Source organism: Anas platyrhynchos, chromosome 6 (assembly GCF_047663525.1).
Source record: "Anas platyrhynchos isolate ZD024472 breed Pekin duck chromosome 6, IASCAAS_PekinDuck_T2T, whole genome shotgun sequence".
NCBI classification, from domain to species: Eukaryota; Metazoa; Chordata; class Aves; order Anseriformes; family Anatidae; genus Anas; species Anas platyrhynchos.
In genome coordinates, this window is record NC_092592.1 from 2,684,567 (window position 1) to 2,697,156 (window position 12,590).

The 12,590-nt window shown below is 58.4% G+C and overlaps 1 protein-coding gene across 1 annotated transcript; it reads left to right on the forward strand.

The window, feature by feature from the left end:
• Positions 1-468: 468 nt before the first annotated feature.
• On the forward strand, positions 469-12,555 carry LOC140002818 (maestro heat-like repeat-containing protein family member 7). Its single transcript, XM_072040211.1, has 17 exons — positions 469-775; positions 1,388-1,458; positions 1,601-1,729; positions 1,871-1,950; positions 2,106-2,229; positions 2,505-2,594; positions 2,683-2,787; positions 3,009-3,186; positions 3,913-4,019; positions 4,387-4,536; positions 4,758-4,912; positions 5,274-5,412; positions 5,687-5,824; positions 6,003-6,179; positions 6,536-6,691; positions 6,961-7,062; positions 12,550-12,555. The coding sequence occupies exons 1-17, from the start codon at positions 469-471 to the stop codon at positions 12,553-12,555; spliced, it is 2,214 nt and encodes a 737-aa protein (XP_071896312.1).
• Positions 12,556-12,590: the final 35 nt, after the last annotated feature.

Consider the following 12,590-nt stretch of genomic DNA (forward strand, 5'->3'; position numbering starts at 1 on the left):
CTCAAAGAGGAAGGGGGAGAAAATACAACACAGAGAACTCGAGGTTTGAGATGAGAAAGGTTTAATTAAATGGAAAGGGAATGGGGAGGAAAAAAAAAAGAAACAAAAGAAACAATCAGTCCGCGCGGGAGCACGGAGAGAGGGAAAAAAAAAATTATTCTCTACTTCCCATCAACGAGCGTTGTTCAGCCACGTCCTGGGAAGCAGGGCCTGAGGGTCCGAGCCACGGCTGCGCTCGCGTCAGGCAGCACCCTGGGGTGTCACCAAGTGACGTCACAATGGGTGCCCACCCAGCCCAGGCGCGTGTCACAGTGGCACCCATTGTGACGTCACTTGGTGACACCCCAGGGCTCCGCCTTATAAGAGCGCAGCCGTGGCTCGGACCCTCAGTGTCGGTGCACGGCAGTGACGGACAGGGCAGGAGCACAGGGCCTGCGAGGAGTCCCCGAGCATAGCCCACGTCCCACAATGCCACAACCGCCCGCCCAGAGGAGCCGCCGGTTTCTCCTTGCGAGCTCTCCCACTCCAGAGGCTGCTTCTGAAGGGGATGAGGAGGGAGGCATGCCCCCCAGGCAGCCCAGGCTGGCCTGGCAGGAGACCTGGTCTTCTAGGGGCAGCAACCGGCCAGCAGAGGACAGCTTGCTGGCAGTGGAAAGAACCCCAGTCGAGGCCTTTTTGCCGGAAGAGGACAGCAGCCCGGCAGAGGACATTGCTCAGGCAGCGGGCAGCCGCCCGGTAGAGGAGAGCCAGGACGACGTACAGTGGCTGGATCCCAGTGAGTCAGGGTCTTCGGGATGGGGTGGGGAGGGTTGGGGACACAGAGACCCCTGCCTGACTCCAGGACTCCTTCCCTGGGTAAAGCGGCGCTTGGGCTGACGGGGCCGAGCTTCCTCCGCAGCACCACAGAATCCCAGGACGCTTTGGGCTGGGGGAACCTCGGCGATCACGATGCTTCCCCCCAGCCCAGGCTGCCCAAAGCCCACCCAGCCTGGCCGTGGGCAGTGCCAGGGATTGGGCACCGCAGCCTGCGCCAAGGCCTCACTGCCCTGGGCGTGAAGGAGAGAAATCCCTGCCTGTCCAAAAGAAACCTGCCCTCTTTGAGGTTAAAGGTGTCACCCCTTGTCCTGTCGCTGCAGTCCATGATGAAGATCCCCCCCCAGCTTTCCTGGAGGCCCCTTTGGGCATGGGGAGGCCGCAGCGAGGTCCCCCCGCAGCCTTCTCCAGGCTCCACAAGCCCAGCTCCCTCAGCCTCTCTTCCCAGCGGAGCTGCTGCAGCCTCTGGGCATCCCCGCGGCCTCCCCACGTCCTTCTGGGGCTGGGGCCCTTCCTCTCCTCACCCCTGCATTCAGCCCCTCTCTGCAGCACTCTTTGCTTTCCTCCTTTCCAGATAAGGCATGGAAACTGTGCAGAGACAAGGCCGTGGAATTCATCAGGGCGTATGTCAGAGGCACAGAAAAGGTAATGGCAGCCGCTTGCATCACAGCTGTGCTCCTGGCGCTGCCCTCCAGGGGTCCCACACAGCCCCAGACCCCTCAAGGCTTTGGTCCTGCTGGCCGTGGGTGTCCCCCTAATGCTCTGTTGGTGTCTTTGTGGCTGCCAGGACGACGAGGAGCAGAAGATGCTGTTCCTCAGCAAAATCTGCGATCTGTGCAGATGTGTCACCGAGAAGGGTGCGCCGCTGAACTTGCATGGCTTCTGCAGCAAACATAAGCTGGTGGAGAACATCATGGTGAGAGGATGCGCAGCGGGTTGGGGAAGGGGCAAGGCCCCCCGGCACCAGCCCCCTGGGAGGCGAGGGCTGGGGCAGCGCTGGCTCTGCTGCTGCTGGGTGCCGGCGGCTCCAAGGTCTCATCCTGCTTGTGCTCTGCAGGCGCTGCTGGAAAAGGAGCCCGTGGACAGCTTGCGCACAGCATTCCGGCAGAAGGCCATGGAGACTGTCGCCCTCCTCAGGTGCGTGCCCAGCCCCTGGTGGCAATGTCCTGGTGGCCCTGAAGCTGGCAGGGAGGCTGCCCGTCCCTCCCAGGGATGCCTGGCCAAGGTCCGTGTCCTCCTTCATAAGCCTCAAGGCACTGCGTCCAACAGGCTCCTCTCTCTCTCTCCTTCAGCAACACCGCGCCGACAGCACTGCATGGCAAAAAGGAGAGACTCCTAAACATGTGCTGCAAGAGTGTCTTCTTTCTGCCTCCGGAGTCGGATGTGCCAGAGACAGAAAGAGTGCTCTACACCAAGGTATGTGCTGGGTGAGGTACCGGCACCCCCAGTCCTGCTGAGCTGCTGCCTTGCTTCCCCGTGCTGACACAAGCAGAGACCAGTGCAGGGCCGGGGCCCAGATTTGCTTTCCCAGCCTCGCCCCTTCCCCGACCTGATCTTGTGCTGCAGGAGGTCTGCACGCAGTGGCTTTTTAGCCCCAAAGCCACCCCTGAACTCCTGAGGGGCTCAGAGCCAGCTCCTGGGGGTGAGGAGGGCCAAAGAAATAATTCGATGCTCTTCTGTCCTCCCTGCAGACTATGAAAGCCATGGACACCATGCTGGAGGGCTTTGTACTCAACTGTCCCATCGCCAGTTTCAACGTAGAGATGCAGAATATGTTGAAGGTTTGGCATTTGCAAAGAATTTCCAAAGAATCCTCTCAGGTCACATTTGCAGACCGCTGTCAACCCCCAGCAACTTCTCTCCTCGCAGGTGATGCTGGACTTTGCTGTCTCCAAAAACTCAGCTGTGTGTGAGAGAGCTGTGAAGGTGATTGAGAGGCTGATTACTTTCATCCGCTGGTATTTGGTGATCAAGGTAAGGCACAAGGAATTTTCCACCCTTTCCTGCATCCCAGAGCATCCTGCCACTCAGGGGTGCCTGTGAGGCAAGCCTCGATGCACGTGAGTGCCTCAGAACCGTGAATCGAGGGTCTTCGTCCCTCCTTCACCCCTGCTCTTCCCTCCCCAGGCCGTGCTCTCTCAGGGGCTGGCTCTGCCTCCACTAAGCCCTTTGTCTCTCCTCCCTTCCTCAAACAGATCTTAGAGAACTTTGAAAACTATGACAACGATGAGCCCACTGATTTCATCCTGCGCATCCCCATCCTGGGCAAGCTGCTGGGCCACCTCTTGCTTTTCAGCAGTGGCGATGATTCCATGAGACACTCAGCTTTGGAAAGTCTTCATCGCATGTACACAGTCGTCAGAGAAGGAAGAGGTAAGAAGGTGTGGTGGGCAATGTCCATCTGCACACAGACATCTGCTGGTTTGTCTGCCTGTTCTCCCTGAGTATTGTGAAGGATTGCTTTTGTGCTTGGTGGAGGCTGCCCACGGAATTCTGCCAGGTTCCCTGGCCTCCTCTGCTCCTCACAGCAGCTTCCCGCAGCATTCTGGCTATCGTTTCCCGCAGAAGCTAGACGCTCACCTGCCGTCCAGGAGCAGTTCTCTGCTGCTGTCCTTCCCAACCCTCCCCAGATCACCTACCACGCTCTTTTGTGGTGTCCCCCAGTCTAAGCCATCAATCGATGAGCACTTCCCAAACCGCATCTTCCCCGAGGAGTGAACAGCAGAGCCAGCCGTGCATCACCAGGGATGGTGACGCCCTCCAGAATGCTCCCTGACTGTTTGCTCCCTGCTGTCTTAAAGGCAGGTGTCAGGGGGCTTCCTGCACATCCTGACCCCGAGCAGAAGGGGGTCTGTGACACGCTGCTACCCCCACGGCACCCAACGCCATTGCTTCTCCTCCTTCTGCATCATCCCTGAGGTCCCTCTTGCTCCCAGCACTCCTCACCTTGTGCTTTACATCCCTGCCCACCACTCTACTCGCCGTGGGTCTGAGCCTCCCTCCTCAGCCATTCCTAGTGAAAGTGCTTTTCACCATTTGGCAAGCTTGTTGGCAAAGATGCTCTTCCCTACTGACTCTTCGCTGTTTCCCCCTGTTTAGCATACTCACTGACAGAGGACATGGAAAATTATGCAGAGAGACACAAGAATTTGGAGGACACAGCATACCCGTTTTCTACAACATCAACTCCGTGTGAAATTGCCAAGGTAATGAGCTCTGGCCTTGCTGGGGATCTTGTCCGCAGCATCAGCAGGCATCTCATGTGAGCAAAGGGGTCCAGAACCGGTGGGGCTGGCACGGCCTCACTCGCCCTGCTGAGAGGGTTCCTCTTGTCCCCAGGCTGGGGCTATGCGAAGGCTGCTCCCCTGTGTCCCGGCAGCAGCTCCACCCTCCTGGCCACCAGCAAGCCCTGGTTACCTGCAGGGCCAGCACTCTGGCCCCATATGCCCCATATGCCCCATCCTCACCCCTTCCCCCGAGGGCCCTCTCTCCAGAGCTGCCCTTGCTGCTCAGCTAAGCAGCACCCTTGGGACACTCAGTGAGGCATGTCTTCGCTCCTCCTTCTTCCCACAGGGGTTTGGAGGACATCTCTTCCCTGCTGAGAGGCTGGACATCGTCCTCACAGCCCTTGAAGCTTTACAAGACTCCAGCATCCATGACAAGCAGGGGGCCTGCAGCGTGCTGGACGCAGCCTTGGAGGACCCTTTCTACTGGCTGACAGATGTAAGTGGCCTGTGGCCATGGCCCTGCCCTTGAGCTCTTCCAGGCGTGGTTCCTCTCTCCTTCCCTGCCTCCCTCCCTGCCTCCCTCGCACATCAGGGTCTCTTGGGCTCCAGAAGCCACCTGAAGCCAGCAGAGAGCAATGGAAGGGGCCAAAGTTTGAGTGGCAGCTGTGGCAATGGCTGCTGTCTGCTGGCAACACCATTCCCACTTTGTCCCCCAAGGTGCCAAAGACCATGGAGTGCATCAGGAGAAACCTGGGCAGCATCCACACGGCATCGGCGCGGCAGTGCCTGGACTCCCTGCTTCTCAGGCTGACCTACATGATGTCCAGGGAAGAACTCGAGAACCTGCTGCAGTTCTCTCCGCCACGTGACAGGTCCTGGCCTTAACATCCTTGAGGGCTTGTTCCGCGTCGGGAGATGCACCTGGAGACTCTCTGCTTGCCACACCAATGGCAAAGGACAGGACATCCCCAAGGAGCACAGCCCTCCTTCCCACCAATGTGTTCCAGCCCTACTGGGCCAGCCAGGGCTGCAGCAGCCCAGCTGTCCAAGGCAGCCCAGAGTCCCCCTGCCCCCAGGGAACACCAGCTCAGCCCCCTCCTGCCTGCCCAGGCTGGGCCCTCAGTGCTCCCCAAGTCACAGGGGCTGCAGGACAGCCTGGGGCCTCTGGGGCTGGCCCAGTTTGTGGCCCTGCGGCTGAGGCAGCCTCACTGACAGAGTATTCTGGGCTTGCAGCACTGACCTGGCCATTTGGGAGGTGATCCTGGCCATGCCGAAGACCTTGGAGAAGGTTTTAAACATCGTGTTGCTAGGCATCCCGCTGTGCCAGTGGTGCAAGGAAGTCACCGAAGACACCTGCATCCGTCGCTTGGCTGTGAGTTCCCAGATGAAACCTTGCTCCCAGCAGGGCTACGTGTGCCCCTTCAGGCACACAGGCACAGCCCTGTGCCCATCTACCCCCAAACTGCCAGCTCCCGCAGGACGTACGGACACATGGTCCCTGGGGCCGGCAAGCCCCTGTAGCTCCCTGCGCCTGGTGCCTCTTTGGTGCCAGCTGGCGCTGCCCCATCCCTGCCCAAAGGTGGGAGAAGAAGAGGCTGCAGGGAGCCCTGCAGGCCCTGCCAGGCTCTCACTGCTCTTTCTTGCAGCTGCTGGCCCAGAATCACATTTATGAGGAGGACTTTGTTAACCCAGTGCACCTCCAGAGCTACCTGAGGCACCCAAGAGCAATGATGCGCTTTTTGGTTCTGAAAGGGCTCTGCACCGTGTCAGAGAGCCCTGTGAAGGTGAGTGGGCCATCGTCAAGCAAAGCCATGTTGGCAGCCTGGGGCTTTGCTCTTCTGCCCTCCCGTCCCTCCCCGCTGCCAGGAAGCAAGGCAGGAGGCTGGTGCTCAGGAACCAGAGCCCTTTGCCCAGGGTGGTCTCTCACTGCCTCACGGAAGGGAAATGGTGTCTTTCCTACAGGCAAGGGAAATTCAGGTCTTGCTGCCAGACATCCTGGAGGCCCTGCAGGACACCAACACACACGTGGTGCTGAAGGCCCTGCCTGTGCTGAAAAACGTGATGGCTCATGTGGAGAGGAGGGAGGCCAGTGGCCCGGCTCTGCAGCTGGCTGAGAAGCTCCTGCCACTCTTTGACCACGTAAGTGTGCTGCGGGAGCCCGAGCCCTCAGCTGGGCCCCCTGTAACGAGGGCTGCCCTTCAGCCCGGCCCTGTGGGCAGCACTCAGGCAGGGCCTTCCCAGTCTCCTCGTCAGCCCAGGCGCTGGGGAGCTCTGCTTGGGCATGGCTGGTGCGGCTGGTGGCGAAAGTGGGGTGGCTGGCGGGCAGCCTGCGATGGCAACCGATTGCGTTGCCCTTCACGGGCACCAGGCCTTGCAGCTGCCCCTGAGCAGCTCCTCTGGGAAGGATCCAGCGCTGAAGCATCTCACAGTGCTGGGAGCTCCCTTCACATCAGCCACGCTAATGCTGAAATTCCTCCTGTCCTCCTCCCTGCCAGGAGTCCAGCCAGGTGCGGGAGCACTCCATCTGCCTCTTCCAAGCCGTGGTGGAGGCTGTGCTGCGGCAAAGGAAGAAGAAAATGAAGAGCACCGTGCACAGGAGCCTTCTCCCACTCTACTTTCTCATGAGAGACCAGAGTGAGAGCGTAGCAAAGGTACAGATCTCAGAGCTGAGCAGTTATGTGGGCAAGGGTGTGCTGATGCCACAGGGTTGCTGTGGGGGATCTCTGGCCGGCAGCATGAGCTGCCTCCGATAGTGGCTGTCCCGTGGCCTTGCCTTGGCCACTGAACCCAGTGCACGCTGCCCCCCACCACAGCCTCCCATAACGCGCTGGGAAAGGCTCGCAGCCCTGCCAAGAGGAGGGGACAGAGGGTCTCCTTCCCAAGGCTGTGCTGCTACCTCCCAACCTCTGCTGCTCCGCAGGCCTCTGGGGAAGCTCTCGCCGTGGCTGCAAAGTTTCTGCGACGCAAGGAGCTCAAGCGCTTGGCCCAGACAGAACAGACGTGGAGGATCGGGGAGTGCTTGGTAAGGACCCAACTTGGTTTGCCCCAGCTGGGCAAACGCGCCCGGCCAGAGCCCGCTGCCTGCAGCCGCATCCTCGCTCCCTTCCTGCCAGCACAGAGCCCCAGGGGGCTCTTCTGCAGGCCCCTCTGCCCTCCCTGCCCCCAGGATGCTGGAGGAGACCCTGGAGAGGGTGTGCAAGCCCCGTGACCCTGCGTTCTCTCTCTCTCCAGCTGCAGCAGGACAGAGGCAGAGTAGAAGAATACCTGCAGCAGAGCCAGACCTACCTGAAGGCCACTCAGACCCTTTTGCGACTTGAGGCCGTCAGATTCATTGGTGAGCCCAGCCCCTGGGTCCCTCTTGGGGCAGCCTTTGGCAGCCCCAGGCACTGACCTGGCAGTGAGGCACAGCCCTGTTGCCCCCAGAGCCCCCCGACTGGGCCCTTGCTCCAGGGTGCAGGAAGGGGCACAGCTTGGCTGGCCAGGCCAGGGGCTGCGCTGCTGGGAGCATGCTGGGGAACGGGGCTCTGATGGGATCTCTGTGTCTAGGTCTTGCTGCACGCTACTGCGAGGACCAGAGCGAGGAGAAGCTGGAGGAAATCCTCATCGGTGAGTGAGGGCAGTGGGGGGTGTGCTAGGGCTGGGGGGACAGCGGCAAAGGCCCCCGTGCCTTGCCCTGCTCCAGGGAAATGCTTCAGGGCGGAGGAGCAATGCAGCCATAGGAACGAGGGAGAGGAGACGGGGTAGCCTGTGGTGTCAGGGAATGGCCTCCCAGCCTGGAGCTGGGCAGTGCCGCTGAAAGGGTTGAGTGTCCCTGAGGAAGAGTCAGGGGAAAGGGCAGTAAGGCTGACAGAAGGTGGGAGCCTGTTGTAGAGCACGCAACCAGGACGAAGAGGGAGATGAGACGGCCTACAAGCAGCTAGGAGCAGGGTCACAATTGCTAGCCCTTGCTCTCATGGGGAAGCACAATAGCGAGAGGAAAGAGTCCAGGAGATTCCTGGAGTGTGTGAATCCTCCCAAGGGATGGAGGCAGGTGGTGAGGGAACCAGCTTGTGAAGGTGCCCCACTTGACCTGTGGTGCGCAGGTGGGGAAGGACTGGTGGCTGCATTTGGGACATTGCTGAGCAGCAGCTTTCAACGGATTCCTTTGTCCCTCCTGCTCCTCCTGGCCTGGGGAAGAGTCGAGTGGGGCTGGCATGGTCTGCAGGGGATGCCTGGGGATCTGTGCAAGGAGTGGGTTTTCATCTCTGCTCTTCTTTCTTTTGCAGTCCTCCAGCCTTCAGAGAACGACCCGGAACCCATGGTCCGTTCCCTGGCAGTTCAAACCACCCTGATCCTGACTTCAAGTCATAACGCAATGTCAGGACGGAGATTTCCACTGCTGTGCTGCTGCTAGCCCTGCAGCAGTCCTCAAAAGAGCAATATATATTTTAATAGAACTAGGTTGTTGTCTCGTTATTCCAGCAGCTCCTTCACAGTGACTCGGTGCCATGACGCTGAGCTAACTTGGAGGCCACCAAGGACGTCTTTTCCCTGGGCCCGGTGACTGCATGGCGCCTACTCAACCAGTGAAAGAGTCACAGAACCCTTGCGCTTGGAAAAGGGCCTTCAGCTCAAGTCCAAGCGTCAGCTAACACCACCAGGCCCACCACAAAACCACGGCCCTTAGCGCCAAGTCCACGCATTTCTTTAATAGCTCCAGGCCTGGGACTCCAGCAGTGCCCTGGGCAGCCGGTTCCACCCTTTGCATGAAGAAACTCTTCCTGACATCCCATCCTGTGAGTCCACCTGTGGTAGGTGCGCCCAGGTAGAAGAACTGCTCAGCCTCCTGGCAGAGCTTCGGGAGGAGGTGGGCAGGCTGAGGAGCACCAGGGAGTCGGAGAAGGTTGAACTGTACTCTGCCAGCCCTGGGACAGATGCGTCAGGCAGACACAGCAGAGGAAATGGAGGATCCCCTACCCTCTGGCCATCAGGCAGAAGGAGTGCATCTCAGTGAGCAAAGGGCCCAGGAGCAGGGCGAGCTGGCGGAAAAACACTCGTCCCCGCTTCTTGTGGAGAAGAGCCCACTGGCCAGGGAGAGGCTGCAGCACTGCTCAGCTGGCGCAGAAAGCCACCAACAAACCCCAAGGAAAGCAAGAGCCACACCGTAGCCCACGTACCTGTGGGGTGCCACCCAGTCTCAGGAGCAGGATTCCACGGCGCAGCTGGAACAGCACGGCCTGCGGGCACAGATGGGGGCCAGGACAGGTGAGGAGGGCTTCCACTGCGTGCTGCAACCAAGTCTGCCCTCGGGAAGCCCCCCCAGGGAGCGGACGACCCCTCGGAAGGGGGTGGTCTGCCTGCGCAGGACCTCCAGTCGCCCGCGGACCAGTGCTGCTGCTTTGGAGGCAGGGGACGGTGACAACTTACCGCTGGGCTGCCCCTGGAGCTCCACTCCAGGACCCAGCTGAGGAGCTGGGGAAGCGCTGCCGAGCGCATCGTCACCTGGAAGCAAGCAGAGAGCAGACACGTTCCCCTTGCCCGCTGTGCCCCCGAGCACCCTGCAGTGACGGAGGGGCCGGGGCACGGGGCGAGATGCCCGAGGCTGCGGCGGGGCTCAGGGACCTCCCGACGGAGGGGAAGGCTGGAGCCGGGGCAGCGCGGCGCATGGCTCGGCTCACAGGGGCCCCGGGGGGCTCAGCCCAGGCTTCGGCCCCCAGCCCCTCCGGCGACTCGCCCGCATCCGGCCCTGCCGCTGCCTCCGGCGCTGGCGCCCACCTGCTCCCAGCGCTCGCCTTGGCATAGCCCAGGCATCCCGGGCACACAGCACGAGGAGGAGGAGGAGGAGGCGGGTGGGGGCCGCAGCCCCCCACATCCGCCCCATGCTGCCACCGCCGCGTGAGTGCCGCCGTTGGGGCCGGCGCAGAGAGGTGCCCGTGGCCTGGCACAGCGTCACAGCGCGGCGCTGTGACCTCATGGCCGCACCCTGCTGGCACAGGGGCTGCATGCATGGGTTGGGGCTGCGTGGCATCAGCCACAGCCGCAGCTCCACTGGGCCACCCGCCCTCAGTGTGGAAAGTGGCCTCCTCCTCCTCCTCGTTGCCATCAGAGCTGGCCAGCAGCATCCTCAGCATCCTAGAGGCCTTGGGTCTGTACGATTCAAAATAAATACATAAATAAATAAATAGAAAACAAATAAAAACAGAAAAGGAAAAACAGAAAGAGAAAAATGGTGTTGGATCCTAAAAGGCTTCTTTGGTCCCTCAAAGCCTCTGGGCTGCATGGTCCAAAACCTGTTTTATAGTCCAAAGCCTCACTTCCTTGTAGGACCACCCCTCGTTTAGGATCCAAATGATCTTCATTAGTAGGCCCCCGTGTTTCCTTGTTTGCCTGCCACAGCCTTCTTTTCAGGGTCCAGCACCTCCACTTGGGATCCAAAGTCGTCTGTTGATCTCCTAACCCCTCAGAACTGAGCCCCAGGCTCTACGTTCTAGTGAACAAATCTTGCTTTTCAGGGCCCTGCAACTCCATGCTGATCCAAAGGGGACTTTTTATGGCTTACCTCCTCAGTTTTCAAGCCCAGGCCATCATTTTTAGGGCACAATGCCTTACTTTGGTGTCTCACAGTTTCATTTGAGGCTGCAAAGCTGCCTTTATAGGGTGCAATACCTTAGCTGACAGGAACCCTCTTTCATTTTTAGTTTCAAAATGTTCATTTGAAGAGCCAAGGCCTGAGGCTTTGGGCCCAAAGCCTCCTTTTCGGGTCCAAACACCCATCTGGAGGGAGCAAAGCATCACTCTTGGATCTACACAGAGGAGGGCAGGCTGTGCTGTCTGACATTTTCAGTCTCACATAGTAGGGCAAAAGCCTCTTCCTTGGGCTCAAAAGCCTTGATTGAAAGGATAACCTCTCCTGGTTTTTTGTTGCTTACACATCAATCTTAGAGACCAGGCTGCCATTTCCAAGGAACAATTCCCTATTTTTAGGATCCACGATTCTATTATAAGATGCAACGCGGCCTTCTTAGATGGCCAGGCCTCCCCCTTAACCTAGCTTCTGGATCCAATGTCAGATTTTTCTTGCTTCCAGCCACACTCTTACGGACCAGGCTGCCCGTTTTAGGGCAACATGCCTGTAATACACAATAAATGTTTGTTCATTGTCTTTTGTATTATAAAAACAAGGAGTTCCGTTTGAGGAGCGGGAGTTGCGAAGGCTCCCTGCTGAAGTAAGGAGCTGTATAATACCTGGCTGGACACTATGAAAATACTTTTGCTTAATGTAACAAAAAAGAGAACCCCCTCCCCTTCTCTCCTTCTGCATCTCAGTTGCCTCTTTGGTTCAAAGACACTGTTGCAAAGCTCATGTAACCATCTCCTGATAAGTTGCTAACCTAGTGTCTCAACATCCTGCCTTCCTGTCTCACGCTGGGCCAACATGACCAAATCTAAAAAAAAGAAGTTGAACCACAATGCCGAGGAAGACTACGGCCTTCATCTTCACGACCACCAGAGGGACAGAGACAACCCCCTAGCAACAGTGCGCGCAGTCGCAGAATATACCAGGATGTGCTGCGTAATCCCGGAATTACCAAGATATAAAAAGGGACCCTGGCGGGGGTGAGGTGCGTGCTGGTGGCGGAGCCGAGACTCCCCGGCTGCCCAGCGCTGTTTTGCTTGCTGTTGCTTACTCAATAAGTTCCTTTCTATTCTTAATGCAATGCTCTCTGAAAATTAATTAAGGGGGCAACTTATAACAATGCCCAATTTCTAGGGTCCACACTTTGATCGTAAGGTGCAAAGCGGCCCTTTTAGATGCCGAGGCCTTATTGGAGAGGAAAACCCCTCATTCCATATTCCCAAATCCTCATGCTAGGAGCTGAGGCCTGAATTTTAGGGTCCAAAGCCTCCTCTTTGGGTCCAAACACCCATCTGGAGGGAGCAAAGCATCACTTTAGGATCCAGACAGAGGAAGCGGGCTGCGCTGTCCATGATTTTTAGGCCCCAGCATCACATATTAGGGCAAAAAGCATCCTCCTTGGGCTCAAAGCCCTTTTTAGAGAACGAACCCTCCTTTTCAGTGCCAGGATCATCATTTGCTAAGTCAAGGCCTGACAGTCACGTCCCAAAGGCTCAACCTGAGAGCCCAAAGCCTCTTTTTTAGCACCCAGAGCCTTCTCCTTGGGACTCAAAGCCTCAGGTTGGGGTACAAAGGCTCATTTTCTGGGTTCAAAGCCCCATTTTAGTGTCCAGAGACCCCCATGCTAGGCTCTAAAACTTCATTCTTCATGGCTGACGTCTCATGCTCAGGCTCCAAACCCTGATTTTCAGGGCCCAGAGGCTGCTTTGGGATCCTAAGCCCCCTCCTGATTGCCTACCTACTCCTTTGTAGGGCCAAGAGTCTACTTTTTGGTGACCAAAGCCTTAATATTAGGGCCCAGAGACCCACCTCTTGAATTCAGAGCCGCCTTCTTGGGGCCTTCCTCATTAGGGCCAAATGCCTCATTTTCACCCTATAACCCCTTCTCTTCAGGGCTAAGAGCATCTTTTGCGGATCCAAACCCTTTTTCTCAC

Excerpts from the sequence above, each read along its gene's own strand:
- LOC140002818 (XM_072040211.1), top strand. The coding sequence starts at position 469 with ATGCCACAACCGCCCGCCCAGAGGAGCCGCCGGTTTCTCCTTGCGAGC. Across the intron at positions 4,913-5,273 it reads TTCTCTCCGCCACGTGACAG|CACTGACCTGGCCATTTGGG; the intron begins GTCCTGGCCTTA and ends CTGGGCTTGCAG. Across the intron at positions 6,180-6,535 it reads TCCTGCCACTCTTTGACCAC|GAGTCCAGCCAGGTGCGGGA; the intron begins GTAAGTGTGCTG and ends CCTCCCTGCCAG.